At 50.0% G+C, this 16,104-nt stretch overlaps 7 protein-coding genes across 7 annotated transcripts; 4 read left to right on the top strand and 3 right to left on the bottom strand.

Moving 5' to 3' along the window:
* Positions 1-220: 220 nt before the first annotated feature.
* EJ05DRAFT_30244 (uncharacterized protein) lies at positions 221-2,625 on the bottom strand. Its single transcript, XM_033740612.1, has 4 exons — positions 2,040-2,625; positions 1,866-1,991; positions 1,736-1,813; positions 221-1,679 (listed from the first exon to the last, which is right to left on the bottom strand). Exons 1-4 carry the CDS (start codon positions 2,402-2,404, stop codon positions 695-697), a joined length of 1,554 nt encoding a protein of 517 aa, XP_033605679.1. The 5' UTR covers positions 2,405-2,625; the 3' UTR covers positions 221-694.
* Positions 2,626-3,312: 687 nt separating this feature from the next.
* Positions 3,313-4,355, top strand: EJ05DRAFT_30210 (uncharacterized protein). Its single transcript, XM_033740606.1, has 3 exons — positions 3,313-3,648; positions 3,722-3,989; positions 4,046-4,355. The coding sequence occupies exons 1-3, from the start codon at positions 3,442-3,444 to the stop codon at positions 4,084-4,086; spliced, it is 516 nt and encodes a 171-aa protein (XP_033605678.1). The 5' UTR covers positions 3,313-3,441; the 3' UTR covers positions 4,087-4,355.
* A 430-nt stretch (positions 4,356-4,785) lies between these two features.
* Positions 4,786-6,764, top strand: EJ05DRAFT_460028 (uncharacterized protein). Its single transcript, XM_033742594.1, has 2 exons — positions 4,786-5,036; positions 5,093-6,764. The coding sequence occupies exons 1-2, from the start codon at positions 4,878-4,880 to the stop codon at positions 6,563-6,565; spliced, it is 1,632 nt and encodes a 543-aa protein (XP_033605677.1). The 5' UTR covers positions 4,786-4,877; the 3' UTR covers positions 6,566-6,764.
* Positions 6,765-6,971: 207 nt separating this feature from the next.
* On the top strand, positions 6,972-10,897 carry EJ05DRAFT_472138 (vacuolar sorting-associated protein). The gene is made up of 4 exons (XM_033743121.1): positions 6,972-7,558; positions 7,618-8,047; positions 8,107-9,267; positions 9,318-10,897. Exons 1-4 carry the CDS (start codon positions 7,278-7,280, stop codon positions 10,464-10,466), a joined length of 3,021 nt encoding a protein of 1,006 aa, XP_033605676.1. The 5' UTR covers positions 6,972-7,277; the 3' UTR covers positions 10,467-10,897.
* EJ05DRAFT_460023 (seven-hairpin glycosidase) lies at positions 10,889-12,877 on the bottom strand (the record flags this gene model as incomplete). The annotated part of the gene is made up of 2 exons (XM_033742593.1): positions 11,787-12,877; positions 10,889-11,666 (listed from the first exon to the last, which is right to left on the bottom strand). Exons 1-2 carry the CDS (start codon positions 12,593-12,595, stop codon positions 10,889-10,891), a joined length of 1,587 nt encoding a protein of 528 aa, XP_033605675.1. The 5' UTR covers positions 12,596-12,877.
* Positions 12,878-13,048: 171 nt separating this feature from the next.
* Positions 13,049-13,338, top strand: EJ05DRAFT_496052 (uncharacterized protein; the record flags this gene model as incomplete). The annotated part of the gene is made up of 2 exons (XM_033746328.1): positions 13,049-13,065; positions 13,116-13,338. 2 exons carry the CDS (start codon positions 13,049-13,051, stop codon positions 13,336-13,338), a joined length of 240 nt encoding a protein of 79 aa, XP_033605674.1.
* Positions 13,339-13,714: 376 nt separating this feature from the next.
* On the bottom strand, positions 13,715-14,817 carry EJ05DRAFT_491242 (uncharacterized protein; the record flags this gene model as incomplete). The annotated part of the gene is made up of 2 exons (XM_033745964.1): positions 13,715-14,453; positions 14,507-14,817. 2 exons carry the CDS (start codon positions 14,815-14,817, stop codon positions 13,715-13,717), a joined length of 1,050 nt encoding a protein of 349 aa, XP_033605673.1.
* Between the last annotated feature and the right edge of the window lie 1,287 nt (positions 14,818-16,104).

Here is a 16,104-nt window from a genome sequence, read left to right as displayed (position 1 = left end):
AAATGAAGACGAGTCTGTCCAGAAGTGCGTCGTAGATATCAGCGAAAGATGGGCTAGAAGACATCAAGTGCGCAAGAATAGGAGAATGTAAGATATGTAGTTGAAGATTGAGAATCAACATTCAAGGTAACTTTATGGACGGACGGTAGAAGGTTAGTTGCGCTTTCTCTATTTTCTCAGAATGTGCTTGTCTTAGTCGCGGTAACTGATATAGAAGAGAAGGTACTATTGTGAATATCAAGGTAGTGCGTCCAGCCACATATCGGATTGGGAAATGACGTATGAGACCGATTTACCAATTGATGAGTCTGGCTGTGACAGCGCCAGAAGTCTGAAAGACGAAGCTCATGTGCCGATCTAGATAGAGCCGCTTTTGAAAGCAATATGGTTTAACATACAGAGAGCTTCCCAAAGGATAAATCATGAAATGTCAGCAGGGGTTTTTGTGCAGTAACGCCGCCGAAAGTAAGGCTGTGAGGCCCGACAAAGGGCTAGCTGTAAATGATCTGAGCGATGCTTGTCAAGGTAGAGACACGTCGTCGAGCGCGAAGTTCGCGAAATTTACGGTAGCGCTGACCATTCGTGGTGTGAAGCAAAGCATGAAAGCAAAGAGTAATGCCTCGCCATACTTTGTAGTGTATTGGTCCACAAAGTCTAATATCAAACCTTCGAATCACAGGAGGACAACGCATGTTCAATTGCGATCTTTCATCGTTAGGATGAGCATGTCGTAGAAGTCGCGGTCGAATCCGACACACTCGAGGTACTCCCACTGCAACCTGAGACCAGGCGGATCGGCGGCGTCCGGGCGCTCAAATGCCTCCATGATCAAGTCCCGGCTTAATAAAGCAACTTTCGGAGGCGTCACGATCTTCCAGTAGCGCAACTCCTTGATGTACTCGCCAATATCGTGCTGTACCTTCAAATAGTGCTCGTCATCTTCCTCAACACCGCCGGATTCACTTCCGGTCGCGGGCAACTTCTCTGGAAGTGCACCTTTGTACTCCGGTGGTGGCCAGAAGTGGCGGACGAGCTTGTCAGTGACCCATTCCGGGCGATCGGCTTCGGAAAGCTTCGTGGCCCAGTGCATCTTAACGTCGTGAGGCACGTCGTTGATCATGTGGTCGTAATCAAGACGGTCAGACCAGCGTGACTGTGAGTATGTGCCGAAGTAGATATATTTGTCGGACGCTGCGTTGCCACGGCGTGCATATCGGGATGCCTGAATGAACAGAGGAAACTCCGTATAGGCAGCTTCGCCCACTTCGTCGCCATCTTCATCGTCCGGATTGTCTGCGAAGAAGGCCGTAAGCTTTGCGCCGTGCTCGCCTGGGCGCATGGGCAAGTACGGTTCATGGCTGGCGTCGTAGGCACAATAAGTGCGATTAGGGAGAATAGAGACTCCGTGGGCCGTCGGGATGTAGTACATGCCGGGAGACCATTCAATACCGCCCAGAGTGTTCTTCAGGAATTCCCAAGAGAAAGTGACAGTCGAATAGAGTTCTGGGATGCCAGAGATCGCTTCCTCAGGGAGGTTCTTCAGAGATTTGATGTAGTATGGACGCCATCCCACGGCTTCAATGAATGTGTCTTCAACAGAGCGAAGAGGTTTGTCAGCATCAAGACTAGGTGCTTGATAAGTGGACTCGGTTTCAGAGCTATCTTCACGTTTGGGCTCTCTGGGCAACGTCAGAAATAGGAACAGAGGCTCGGGATTAAGAGCGCAATAACTGACACTGCCGCAGTCGTAGACTGGACGGACACTGGACGTTCTTGTGTCCGAGTCCGTAGGTGAGGTGGCACAAAGGCTTTCCTACACGATATAAGTCGTTGAACTTTACATAAGGTTCTTGCTCTTGACTGACTTTCCATTGGATACTGGTTCAGTTGCTACAGGCCGAGTTGCCACAGGCTGAGCTGCTAGAGGCTCTGCTGTTCCAGGTTTGTTCAGAGCGCGACCCCGAAGATGTGGTGGCACAAAAGGCTGCTTCCTGGAAGATGTAAGAGTCTACAGAACCAAGATGGCTACCTTAACGTACGCTTGAACGGTAAGAGGTTGAGCAACTTCAGCATTTTTGGTGGCACGGGCCCGAAGGTGAGGCGGTAAGGGTTTGACAGGGCCGACGGTAGGAGATGCTGTAAAGCTCAACTCACTACGAGCTCCATCGTGTGAGAGGCCATTGTCAACATTCTTCGTGCGAGTCCGTAGCTGGAACTTGAAGGCCTGGTCAAGTTCAAGCATGGAGTCACGCCGATCGCGAACAGAGTTGAGCATCTTGCTTGGATTGTCGATGGTTGAACTGTCGGCCTGCTCCTGGACTCTAGTAGTGGTAGATGAGTCCTGGTCGTGAGGCGCTGAATGCTTTATCAGTCTAGGTTCAGGAACGTGGCATGATTGAGGCATGCTGAGGATAAAGTCAATATAATATTGAGATAGGACTCAAGCGGAAAGGGAAGTAAGAGTTATAAGATTGTGAAATGGAAGGAATGAGAGAGAAGGGAAGAAGAGATGGTCTTGGGTTTAAAGACTCGGGATAAGCTCAAGAAATGGATGGGGAGGGGGAGCAAAGAGAGGCAGCAATGGAAGGTATAAGTAGATTTTAGTATAAGCAAGGGATGTGTGGTAGCTATTGTAGTCATTAAGTGAATAGCAAGGTGCATCAATTGAGTTCTGAGCCATGAAATACAATCAGTAGAGAATCCCTGCAAGTCACCTAGGCTATAGAGACTCCTTTCCCGCCTGAATGAGTTGTTGTAAGAGCCGTAGTGGGCAATTCAAGTCCAATGGCGATTCAGTCTTCACACATGTGCGTCGACCTAAGGCGGGAGTGTTACACACATTGATTGGACATGTCAGAGAATACTCTAGCAAGTAAATTTAGAATTAATGCTTCATCCGTGTGAATATTTGAATGGATGTTCGATGCTCCGGTCCGCCGAATAGGAGAATATCCACATCGTAGGCTGAAGGTTTCTGTGTCGGGGCTGGCTCCGAAAGCGGGAAATTCTTATCTTTTACTTAGGTGAGTAGATGTGAGTGCCATTATGGAAATAGAACGCCACCGAGGTCTCGAGTTGACTTGAAAGAGAACAATAGAGACAATACGAGAGAATACAAGTGAAAGAGACGTCAAGAGGGGGAAAGGGACCTCGGCCGACAGAGCTACGTACAGCCACAGACATGCCCAGCCACAGCCGGCTATACCTACCTAAGTATAGGCAAGCCAACGCCAAAATTGGCTCTTAAGTCATAGGACCCTGGCCTGTGGGAGCAAGTAGCGGTACACCACATTCTCTCGCCGTTTTTTTAATTCAGCACAATTTCCCCCCCTTTGGCGACTTTGGCCTCCTCGATATCCTCAAATTACCTCTTCGTCAGCTCTATTTCATTCATCTCTTCCACCGCAATCAGCGACTGGCGATTGTCCTCATGCTCGTGTGATGCCACCTCCAAAGTCGCGCGGTACCACAGACGACCCGAACTCAGCAGTCAAGGAGAAGCATGCAAATGCTAGTCGTGGTCGTCGAAATGTACCCTCAACTTTGGCGAATGGAAGCTCATTGAAAGAGGTCATGAACTCTAGCACTGATTCTCCTGCTACTACGAATGGAAATGGACCGCAGACCGGGACAAGCAGTACCTCATCGGTATGTGTGGCCATCGCCACAAATTAGCTCCATGCTTAGGACTCTATTGAATGCTAACACCTATATCTGTCAGAGCTCATGGGCGAAAGAAGACTCGTTGCTGCTACACTCCTATCGAAGCCTCTATCGGCTTGAGACACCCTCCTCCTTCCATAACCCGCTAGCCCATGTCCTCCTCTCACAAGGCATCGGCAATCACTCCCCTACAATGGCTCGACAGAAGAGCAAGAGACGAGTCAGCAAAGACAGTCTAGCTCTGGCTGTAAGGAAAAATTTTAATGCATTAGCCGTGAACGAGCAGGAAGTTATTGTGGATTTTTTGTACAAGACAAAGACAAAAGGTACCAATTTAGTTGATTATACCCAGAAGACACCAATTGACTGACCGGATCGACAGAAAAAGAGCTCCGTGTTAGATTTGCACCCCCTCGAAAGTAGTACCGTGCTTCTATACTCGACCACCTGCCGGCTGTTCTTTCGCAACAGCATTTAAAAACTCGCTCCAGATGCGCATGATACCCAGTCTATATTTCTTCACACGATGCGACGCCTGTTCCTATCCGGGTATCGACTCAAATTCCAGAAACGCCCTTTTCAAGGTGTGGACTGCTTTGGGATAATCAGAATCTTTTCGGCGTACAGTTTGGATGATTGCATCATTGGCGTAAAAGAGATTTGGCATGGCTGCGACGTTTCTCATGAGCCGTCGTAAAATTGTACAGGCGTTTTGACGATTATGGAAGTAGAAGCCTCAAGCATTGTTCTGGGAGTACGAAGGCTAATTATCAATGTCATTGGTCTAATGTTACTGTAGCTCGAACACAATCACAGGCTCAAAGAACGCGTATAAACGCGTCGGGCGCAATAGCTTGCTCAAGCCTGTGCTATGTAATATAGACGTTATAACTGGCGGTAGTGTCCGTAAGGCTCTCAGAAGCTTTGAGACATCGCCACTTGGATATTCAATACAAGCAAATGCATGTTATCCCTTCTAAAGATATCCACAACAGAAGTCATGGATGTACGAGAGTCACGTCTCTCATAATAGGTACGGCCGGGCGGACTACCGCATTATGTCATGGCTTGGCAGGCGCTAAACTTTTTCGACTCGCGGCGAGTCTTCGCCGAAACTTCTCGAGATTTTGTCGCAAGGAGACTTCATCCCATCTTGGCTTGAATATAGTTCCCTCATCGCAATCGTCTTCGCCTGGCGACAATCTTCACATACGATGAATCTGGCCGGTTCGGCAATATCGCTCACCTCGACGCTACCCCTAAGGGCAGCATCAGTGTCGCGAACATGCCCCAGAAGTCTCACAACACATTCGAAATGGAATCGGCCGCGTTCAGATTGCTGGCAGCGTAGTGTGAACGTACCTCAGACTCGGGTAAGCGACTTCAGGTGCCCGTGTGTGAATCCAGGAAGGTTCTAATCATGACACAGTCTTTCCATGCCTCCCCTCTCCAAAGAGCGTCCATGAAAGATCCATATTCTGTGTTAGGTGTCGGCAAAAGCGCTTCAGCATCCGAAATAAAGAAGTCTTACTATGGTCTCGCAAAGAAATACCACCCGGACACCAACAAGGATGCGAATGCGAAAGAGAAGTTTGCCGAAGCCCAAACCGCCTATGAGACCTTGTCAGACCCGAAGAAGAAAGAAGCCTACGATACGTACGGCTCAGCCGCATTTGACCAGAGTGGTGGGTTCAACCCTGGTGCGGGCGCAGGACCTGGTGCAGGCAACCCCTTTGGAGGAGGTTTTGGTGGATTTGGAGGCTTCGGCGGAGCTGGTGGTGCTGGGAGTGCTGGTGGATTCGGCGGTGCAGAGTTCAATTTCGAGGACCTTTTCAGCGCATTTGGTGGCGGTGGACGCCGGGGGCGTTCTGGCGGAAGAGGTCCATTCCAAGCAGCCGAAGTCCTTGTTGGAGACGATATCGAAGTGCAAGCTCATATCTCGTTTATGGATGCTGCAAAGGGAACGAGCAAGACGATCACCATCACTCCAATGGTACAGTGCAAAACATGTTCAGGCGACGGCTTGAAACCAGGCAAGAAACGCACCACCTGTAGGTCATGCGGTGGCACCGGCCAACGTGTACACACTATGGGCGGCTTTCAGATGGCTAGCACTTGTTCGACTTGTTCAGGTGCCGGTGTCCAGACTCCTCCTGGAGCAGAGTGTAGGACATGCCATGGTCAAGGTGCCATACGAGAAAAGAGAACTGTTTCAGTCGACATCCCGGGAGGCATTGAGGATGGTATGCGATTACGTGTTACCGGAGAAGGTGATGCTCCACTAACAGGTCAATCTGCCGATCCAAACATCCAGTCAACCAAGGGGGATCTGTACGTGCTCATCAGGGTCACTCCTGATCCAAAATTCAAACGTCAGGGCTCCGATATAATGTACACCGCATCTGTACCTTTAACGACAGCGATCCTTGGCGGTGAATGGAATGTACCAACATTAGACGGCGAGGTCAAGATCAAGGTGCCCACTGGCACTTCTGCGGGAGACAAGATCGTGCTCGGAGGGATGGGCATGAAGAAGCTTCAAGGGAGGAAGAATGCGAATGGCGATTTGCGTGTGGAGTTCAAAATCCAAATGCCGAAATACCTCAGCGCCAACCAACGTACGATCCTCGAGATGTTGGCAGATGAGATGGGAGACAAGACCGCAAAGCGGGTCATGAACTTGAATCGCAGCGCACCCTCAACCTCTGATGTGGATGAAAAGTCCAAACCAAGTCAGTCAACCCCAAAAGAGAGCAGCCATGAAAACGAAGGTTTCTTTAAAAGCGCATGGCACAATCTGACAGGACAACATAAAGATCTACACAAAGAGCAGAACTCAAAAGAAACCACCGAAGATGACAATGAAACACCGAAAAAAGCTTCGGGATCAGGGTCCGGATAGACTGATGCTATCAACACCTACAACCACCTCCACACCATGTATATTACGACCGCACTTCCAGTGACCATAGATCCCGGGCAGTGAGTGGAATATGGCAGCATAACATTAGCGTTTGGCGTTCAAAGGCTGTCATCATGGGCGTGATAGATGTTTGGAAAAAAATATGCTTGTAGATTCTCAACTCAGGCTGTACATATACTATTCATTACTATTAGCGCCTTGTACCCAACAACGCAGCGATACATATAATTAGCTCAAAGATTGATCATCTTAGCCTGTGCTCTCTTCGATCTCATTAGCGAATCCCGTTGCTAAGCTTCCATGTAATGTTCACTAACAGGGCGTGGCGCAGGTGAAGGGCTAAAGTGTCGGGCGCTTAGTAGGCAGATCCTCAATTAACATTCATTACTAGTACCACCCCGCGACGCATCTCCATCCTGCCCTGCGACCACTTTCGAGGCCGTATATTCTGCAGGCCGTGGAACAGAACTGATCAATAAATCTTGGGAGGTACCAATAGCGTGGAATACTGCAACTTTATCCTTACCCTCAAACGACCGACATACGTACACCCGACTCGGACATCGCGGAGGCGCCAGGGTCAGCGCAAGTGTTGTGATAAAACAAGCCTGGCAGCATTGGGCAACAAAGCGCACACTCCTCGAGGACCTCCAGTACAGCTTCTATTGTAACAACTAGCAAGGCTCCTAGTATGGCGTCCCAAGCGCCTATGCTCTCGTCTCCTCTGAAACAAACCAACGAAGTCGACTGGATACATCCACTCAAAGGGTACATCAGACAGACCTATGGCGATGACCCTGAGAGGTACTCGGAAGAATGCGCAACTCTGAACAGGCTTCGGCAGGACATGAGAGGAGCTGGGAAAGACAGCGCGGCAGGGCGAGACCTGTTGTACAGATACTATGGGCAACTGGAGCTATTGGACCTCAGATTTCCCGTGGATGAAAACCATATCAAGATACAATTCACTTGGTGAGCATGATACTATGTCTGTACCCATTATTATTGCATGGTGCTGACCAAGCATGCAGGTTCGACGCATTCACGCATAAACCTACCTCTCAATACTCCCTGGCGTATGAAAAGGCTTCCATAATATTCAACATATCCGCCGTACTGTCATGCCATGCGGCACTTCAGAATAGATATGAAGATACAGGATTAAAGACTGCATACCACTCTTTCCAAGCGTCTGCTGGGATGTTTACCTATATCAACGAGAACTTCCTTCACGCACCGTCAACCGATCTAAGCCGAGAAACTGTAAAGACGCTTATCGCTATCATGCTGGCGCAAGGACAAGAGGTTTTCCTTGAAAAGCAAGTCGCAGATGGCAAGAAAGTTGGGCTTCTGGCGAAACTCGCCAGTCAAGCATCGTATCTATATGGACAAGCTCAAGAGGGTGTTCAGGAGAACGTCACGAAAGCTGTCTTTGAAAAAGTGTGGTATCAAGTCGTCCAGGTACGTCTACTGGTCTCCAGAGGTCTAACGTGGCGTATGGCTGACAAGCGAATATACAGATCAAGACAAAATATATGGTATCGATGGCCCATTATTACCAAGCTATAGCAGATAACGATGCGAATTCTCATGGAGTAGCGATATGTCGATTGCAGGTCGCTGAGGCTGAAGCACGAGAAGCCAGTAAAATAGCCTGCTCGTTTCCCAGTTCTGTACCTGCAAACGCAAATTTGAGCTCTGAGACTGGGCAATTACTAGCGGAGATGACAAAAAAGCACCTAGCAAACGTTCAAGAGAAGCTTCAAGAGTTTACCAAGGACAACGACTTCATATACCACGCGGTCGTACCAGCCGAGGCAACACTACCATCAATACCGAAGCTCCCAGCGGCAAAAGCAATACCAGTCAGCGAACTATATCAAGGGCAAGATATCCAGCGCATTATAGGCCCAGATATCTTTCAGAAAATTGTGCCTATGTCTGTGACTGAACAAGCAAGTATGTACGATGAAGAAAAAGCCAAGCTCATTCGAGCGGAAAGCGAACGGGTTGAGATTGCCAACGATGAGATGGCTGCAAGTCTTGATTACTTGAAACTACCAGAAAGCCTGAATATCTTAAAGGGGGGCATGGATCAAGATCAGATCGTTGATAGCGAGTTCAGGCGGTGGTGCGAAGAGCTCGCAGGTCACCAACCTTTTACAGGCGCATTCGATCAACTCCAGTCAGACAAGTCGCAAATATCGGGTCTCTTAGATACAAGTCAAAAGCAATTGGATATGGAGGAAAGCGTATGCGAGAAGATGAGATCGAAATACGGCGCAGAGTGGTCTCAGCAGCCAAGCTCACGACTTACAGCGACACTACGGAGCGACATAAGGAATTACCGAGGAGCCGTCGAAGAGGCGAGTACAAGTGATGCGCAGCTTTACAGCACATTCAGACAATATGAGTCTGATTTCGACGAAATGCGGTCCGCTGGTGAGGTAGACGAGGCAGATGTCTTATACCAAAGGGCATTGATCAAAGCAGGAGCCTCGAGAGGGAAAGGGAAAGGGGTCGGGAGCCCTGCAATTGGCGTTGAAGGGAGCCTTCTGGATGATGATTTCGAAGGGGGACCGAGTGTGGCTGAGCAAATACACAAGGTTGAGGAGCTCATGCGGAAGTTGAGTTTGATCAAAAGAGAGCGTGCGTCTAATTTGAAGGATCTGAAAGAAAAGGTGTGTAGTTTTGACCTAGCCTGCGCGTGCTTTCCACTGACCTTCACCAGGTCCACACTGACGATATCTCCAACGTTCTCATCCTCAATAAGAAGGCTACTGGCCAGGAGAACCAGATCTTCAAAGTCGAACTCGAGAAGTTCAGACCGCTGCAAAACCGCATCTCTCAAGCAAATCACAAACAAACGTTTGTTCTTAAGGAGCTAACTTCAACATACAATGATCTTCTACAAGACAAACGTGTACGGTCAGAGCAAACCAAGTATGAGGCGTTCTCGCGGCAGCGGAATTCCGTGATGAGCAAATATCGCAAAACTTTCCAAGCCTTCAATGATCTCATACAAGGTCTAATGAGGGCACAAGCATTCTACACGGAGATGAAGGAGACTGTCGAAAGTCTTCAAAAGAACGTCGAGACCTTCGTCAACAATCGTAGATCCGAAGGTGGACAGTTGCTATCATCGATCGAGAACGCGAAAGCAAGCCAAGGCAGTGCTCAAGCAGACCAAGAACGAAAACGGATCGAAGAGCTCATGCAGCGAATGTCCATGGAGCCGCCTCAATCGCCGCTCAAACCAAAACAAACGCCACGACCTCCAAACTTACAAAATATCCCTACCTACAACTCAGCCTATCAACCTACGCCATCACCCCGCTACAACCCCGGTGCTCCTCAAACAACCACTCAGTACGGCCAGCCTATGCAGTCACCCCCTCCGGGCGCTACGTTTTCAAATGGCTCATACAACCCGGTTCAGCATCAACCCCCTCGGCGCGAATCGTACCAGCAACGTGAGCCCTACAACCCAAACGCATACGGCCCTGTGTCCCCTCCTCCTACCCAGCAATACTTCAATGCCCCTCCGCACGCACAACAACACCAGCCATACACGGGATACCAGAGCTCCACACCGCAGCCCCACCAGCAGCAACAGCATCAGCATCAGCATCAGCATCAGCATCAGCATCAGCAGCACCAGCACCAGCAAGTCCAGCACCAGCAATATCCCGGCATGCCTCAAGGATACGTGCCTCCACCCCCACCCCCTGGTCCCCCACCTCAGCAAGACTACTCTGCCATGCAGGCACAGAACTACCCGAATGGCCCAGGAGGCTATACGCATCACCAAACGAGGCAGAGCGGCCAGGGCCAGGGCAGTCAACAAGATCCGTGGGCGGGGATTCAGGCGTGGCGGTGAAAAGCGTGGTCGTTGGCAGTGCATATTTTTTTTTCTTCAAGATTTTATCAGCGTTTCATTGTTTCTGTGCACTTGAGCGAGTCTGAGGAGTCTGATCATGGATGCACGGATGGATGATTGGGTTGTATGGGTAAGCGTACTGGGATGCATATGCATAGAATAGCTAGTCTTGGCATATATATACATATATCCTCTTTTTTTTCCAATGATGTCCTCCAGAGACTAAGCTTGTTATACGTCTCAAAGTGGTGATGCTATGTGACGCGTTCATGCGTAGAATCAATTCTTATATTTCCCTTAGTATCATTTTACAATTCCAACTCCGTAACACCGCAATATGAGGGGTATCGTATCTCTCCTCTTCCCTGGCCATCATACAAGAATGATGGCATCTCCAGCATCCACAAAAACGTAATGCTCGTTCAACGAATCATCCTGAACAAATGGCCCTCGGTGCTAAACACCCAGCGATCCAAGCTCGCAACACGCGAGTCGGCAAATATCAGCCAGAAGTACTTCAGCGTCTCCGCATGCCAGAAGCTCTCGCTCTCGTCCATCTGCGCCTCGTCGCGCGCGCCGTCCGCAGACGAAGCAACCATGACGTCCTTCAAGCCTGCGTATCCGTAGCGCGCTTTACAATGCGTCTCGATAGCAACGAAGGCGTCCCACGCCCACTCGCGATAGCGCGCCTCGCCGGTGATGCGCCATGCGTAGAACAGACTCTCGACGTATTCGGGCCGCAGGCGGAAGGATGGGTTGATGGCCCAGAAGCCGGCGTTTGCCCACTCTGCCTGCTGGCGCTCAGTCTCGGGGGTGACGGTGGCGTCGCGGACGCCGAATTTTGGGCTCCAGGCCCATTTCTCGGGGCCGATGCTGGTTGGGGTGGATGCGTAGGTGTGGTGGCATGCTTCGACGAGGGCTTTGCCGAGGGCGATGAAGGAGGGCTTTTGCAGGTGTGCGCCGCCGAGGAGGATGTTGCCGGCGGCGAAGCAGGCGAGCTGGGATTGCGTGTTGATGTCGAGGTCGTCGTCGCGCTTGCCGAGGAAAAGGTGTTGGGTCATGTATGTGGCGGAGGGGCGGTTGCGCGAGGCGAGGTTATCACGCAGGGAGTGTACGGCGCGCTCCCATTGCTTCTTGTACATTGGCGTGTAGCGGTCTTGTGGCGTGAGAAGCGTGATTTTGAGGAGGTATTCGTAGTAGCTGTCGTGTCCGCCGTCCCAGTGGTGTTGGCGGCCTACTGGCTCGCCAGTCTGGATGTCGATTGGGCCGCTGACCATGCCCCTGGCTGGGGCGTAGAATTTGGTCCATACGAGCGGGGACCAGGCGAGAGTCGAGTTCTGGAAGTAGATCGGGTTGTGTGTGAGGCGACTGAGGACGCGGTTTTCGAGGATGTTTGAGCCTGCGCGGGCTGGACCAATGGTGGGATGCGCGTATCGAGGTTTTCCATCCTCTTGCAACTCTTCCTGGCGAGGATCTGGAACTCCTTTGCTGGTCATGAAGTCAACCCGTGGCCAGGGCAGGCCTGTTGGGGAGTCGTAGGCTGGTCCTAATTTCTGGCCGAGTATCACAGCTTGTTTGACTATTTTGTCGCGTTTCTCTCTGGAAATGACCTTTTTAGGTATTATGCCTGCGTCCCACAGATCCACCACAGACACCATTCCTCCGAGATGACGAATGGTAGTCTCGAAAGGATCCACCAAGTCGTCGGTTTTCGTAAAATCGATTCCTTCGATTATGTGGTTCACAGCAAGCTCCAGCTCTTCCCATAGTTCCATGATTGCCAACGTGCTTGCTGAATCGACTATTGTTGCACCCCAACCACCTCGTTTATTGCTCTTATGCCCAGAGACTGGTAGGATCATATCAGCACCCCATGCGTGCTCCTTGTACGTCCAGAATGTATGTTTCATGGCTTCAACGACTCGCGCCGCCCTCGGTTCATCCACCACACCCGTGCCATTGATGAACCCGTCCCATTGTATCCTAGCACCATTGCGAGGTGCATGCGGACTTTCTCCGAAGACGGTGAATATGAAGTAGAAGAAGAGAACGAAGGCTGCGGCAATGAATTTGAAGATATGGGTCGGGTTGCGCTTCCAGCTCGAGGATCGACGAAACCCGGGTGGCATATCTGGTCGAACGTCGTGCAGCTACGGCGCAAATCAAACGGGATCGATCATCGAGTTCGTTAAGTTTGAGCTTAAGGAGAGGAGTTTGAGCTTCAGATGGTGCTCATGGTCGAGCGCCAATTGGCACAGCTACCAGACAACACTCAACCCGTCTACGCCGGACGCGAAACAGGATATTCGGGAGGCAGGTTGGTGCTGCTACGAAGAGACAGCTTTGCGGAATATGTGCGAGGAGTTTGAGATTGTGCTGAGTGAATTGGTTGCCAAAGGAGAAGGGACAGATTTCCGGTCTGTGAAGACTCCCGAAAGACCCTGAATATCGCCAAGCATCAGATCCGCCCCAAGGTTCGTCGGAGTTGTTGCCGCTAAGGTACCAGATGTTGGAAGCTTCAGTACGCGCTTCTTCCGACGTCACTTCTTTGCTCACTTACTGTCTTTCCTTTTCATTCCAGTATGTCGTACTGGTGGCAGTGAGTAACTATTACCGTCATCGCACACACGATAGCTGATCACAGTGAAGGAAATATCGCGGGCTCTCCTCCAAGCACCGTCTGCTGCTCGGCGTAGGCGTTATAGGCTACGCTGGTCTGGGATTGGTTTTCTCGGACGCCATTGAAGAGAAATTTGGCATGGTTCCGACCGAACAGGACAAGGAGAAGTTAAAGATGATGGTACCGAGGGTCGTGAGGGTCGACAGAGACAGAGACGGTGATGAGATCACGTCCCCCCAGCGAAAAGAATGACAGATGTGCTCCATGTGCTCAATGACACGCAACTTATCGCATGAAGACCAACAAAAACCAAGCACGATGACCTTCACATCTTTGGTTCTGAAGTCTTTCGACGGGTCCTCATAGGTAGCCTGCCAATCATTCTATCATCGTCAAAGGTCAGATAGCTGACCAAGACAGATACAAACCTGTCACTATTTCAGGGGCTTGAGCAGTTCGGTCGAAGAACATTCTTTGAATTGACTCCCAAAGCATATCACAAGCCAAAAAAAATAACACTCTATAAAGTACGAAAGTCATCCAATGCAAACGACTACAGTCTGAACATCCTCGCAATGCTGCGCTCCAAGTGCATGAACTCGAACAATCGATCTCTCACGACACCCCTCTAGTTACCATTGTCCTCTTGCTTAGGCTCCTTCCAATGCGCTGTCGATGCATAGCTTCTACCGTACCTCATCTTTACCGTATCATCACTTCTGGCATTCAAATGCCCTCGCAGTGTTTTCGCATCTAAGTCGAAACAGCCATCAGTGACCGCGTTGCTGCACAGCGGATAAAGCTTCTTGTGCTCCATATCGCAGAACAGGTTCTCCTTTGTTGAAACTATGTCCCAGCCATATGAGTTCGGGTGGGTACAGAGCTCCCTAGCCGAGCTAGTGACCTGATCCGAGACAACCAGGTGGTCCGGGTTATGGTTCCAGCCCCTGACGTTGCGGCGCGTGGTTTTTGGAGTTCGCGACCGTGCAAGTCTGTGGCTTTCACCTTGGTGCAGATACACGCCCTTGTCGACTGGGTTCTTAGGGTCATCGATGACTTTGGACAGATCGGTATCGGCGCCATTGCCGTCCTTGTATGTCAAGGGCGGCGAGAAAAAGGGCGGGATACCGTCGGGCAAGAGATTACCCCAGAATGAGAAGCGCGGACTAGACTTGCAGAGTGTGTCTTGGTTGCTCATGTACTGGCTCATCTTCTCTTGGTTGGGTTGCATATCATTCAGATGGAAGCTTATGGCGCGTGCGTTGATGCCGTTGTCATGATTGCCATCCAGCCAGACACAACGGGGGTTGGTGAAATCGCTGCCGATGCGATTTTCTGAGGCGTACCAGGATTGGCCGCACATGTACCTGTTATGTGTTAACTATCAATCTTCTACAGTAGTGCACCGTTCTGGACGCACCCAGTGTCCCCGAAGAACGACCCGGAGATCTTTGTTCCCTGGACGGCGATGGAGGCTACGCAAATGGCATCATCGGATAGCTGTGATACCATGACGTAGTAGGGGTCGGCTTGGGAGTACTTTGGTGTCGTCTGCGAGTGCTCGACCACGAAGTTACCCACGTTACCCTGCTTTATATCGCAGGACTTTGGATGGTATTGGCCAATTCGGTTGCCGTCATCGTCCCACAAGGCGATGTGAGGGCAGTCTCCGCCGGCGGTGGATGTGCTTTCTCCATCACCAAGGATGATCTGAATATTGGTTTTGGCCATTGGAGGAACATCAGGAGGGTTGGTTAGAGCGAAAGGGAGGATCACTCCAGCCAAATCAAGGGCAAAGCCAATTGCGCCAGCCATCGAGAAGATGCGAGAATGAAGAGTATGGGATTTGTAGAAATTGGTTCTGGAAAGATGCAAGCACGTGGATAACACTGCTGGTGAAAGTGATAGTGTAATTGTTGTTAACGATAAACTACAGACATCACAGAGTCTTTATACGATGCCACTTGCCCTCAGGACAGTGTCTACTCATCTTGTCCAACTTTCTCTACTCTCTGGATCTCTAAATTTGACCCAACTGAAGGATGCAAATTCCACACTGACATAAGAAGTTGGAGTGCTTTGATTCTGCGGCACTAGTGTTTCCAGGCCTGGAAACTTTGTTCCAATGACATGTATTAGCCTTGTAAGCATCGACTGTGGCTTGCATAGACGATCCGTATCGGCCCGCATAACGGGCTTGCAAGGATGTGTGAGGTAGATGCCCAATGATAGCCTGAAAACTCATCTCATGTATGATTCGACGATGTTTGAAAAAGCAAAGGATGCGCCGTCCGCATCTCTTTTGAGCCTAAATTTGTACTATATGATTCGTCAATAGATGTCCACTTTGTCGGGCCTACTAATGAAGGCAACCATGCATGGACCTCCAACCGGTTGGCGCCGATTATCTACAGATACCATGCATTATAACTAACAATAGAGAGTGCTATGTACGTAGTCATTCATATTCTAGGCATACAGGTTCGATAATCGAAGGCTAGAGGATAGATTTAGTGTCATCATCAAAGACAAACATGCAATATTGTCCACATGTGATCACGACAAAGCAAAACCCTGCCGGAAAGAATCTTCGAGGAACTATGAATTGGTCGTATCGATCTAGACTCATATCATTTGCTTATTCTCCCACCAACGGTGATAAAAGAACAGTAACTCAACAGGCATTGTTGGGTGAGATACAAACAGGCAATGTCAGAATCTAGTGGCTTGCTTGAGCCCTGACCAAGACCTGGTCCCTGACTACAGCTGTACCGTTTAGGATGGGTACATGGATAGTGTTATCCCTTCCCGTCGATAATAACAATATGATAAAACCAACCTCCATTGTACCTCAGGGGTATCCGACGATATGGCTCCACTGTGAGTGTCGCAGCAGTTCTATTCTTTACTGCTCGATTGTTTCATAGTCCCTACATTTATAGCTCCTCAATGATCCAATCTGACAGACGGTGGAGGCTTGGAACGAAGTCAGCAGCAACTTTGTATGCCTCGCACGGG

This window comes from Pseudovirgaria hyperparasitica (genome assembly GCF_010093815.1).
Source record: "Pseudovirgaria hyperparasitica strain CBS 121739 unplaced genomic scaffold EJ05scaffold_1, whole genome shotgun sequence".
In the NCBI taxonomy this organism is placed as follows: Eukaryota; Fungi; Ascomycota; class Dothideomycetes; order Acrospermales; family Acrospermaceae; genus Pseudovirgaria; species Pseudovirgaria hyperparasitica.
Note: the sequence above shows the minus strand (reverse complement) of the source record. Positions and strands in the feature narration are given on the sequence as shown.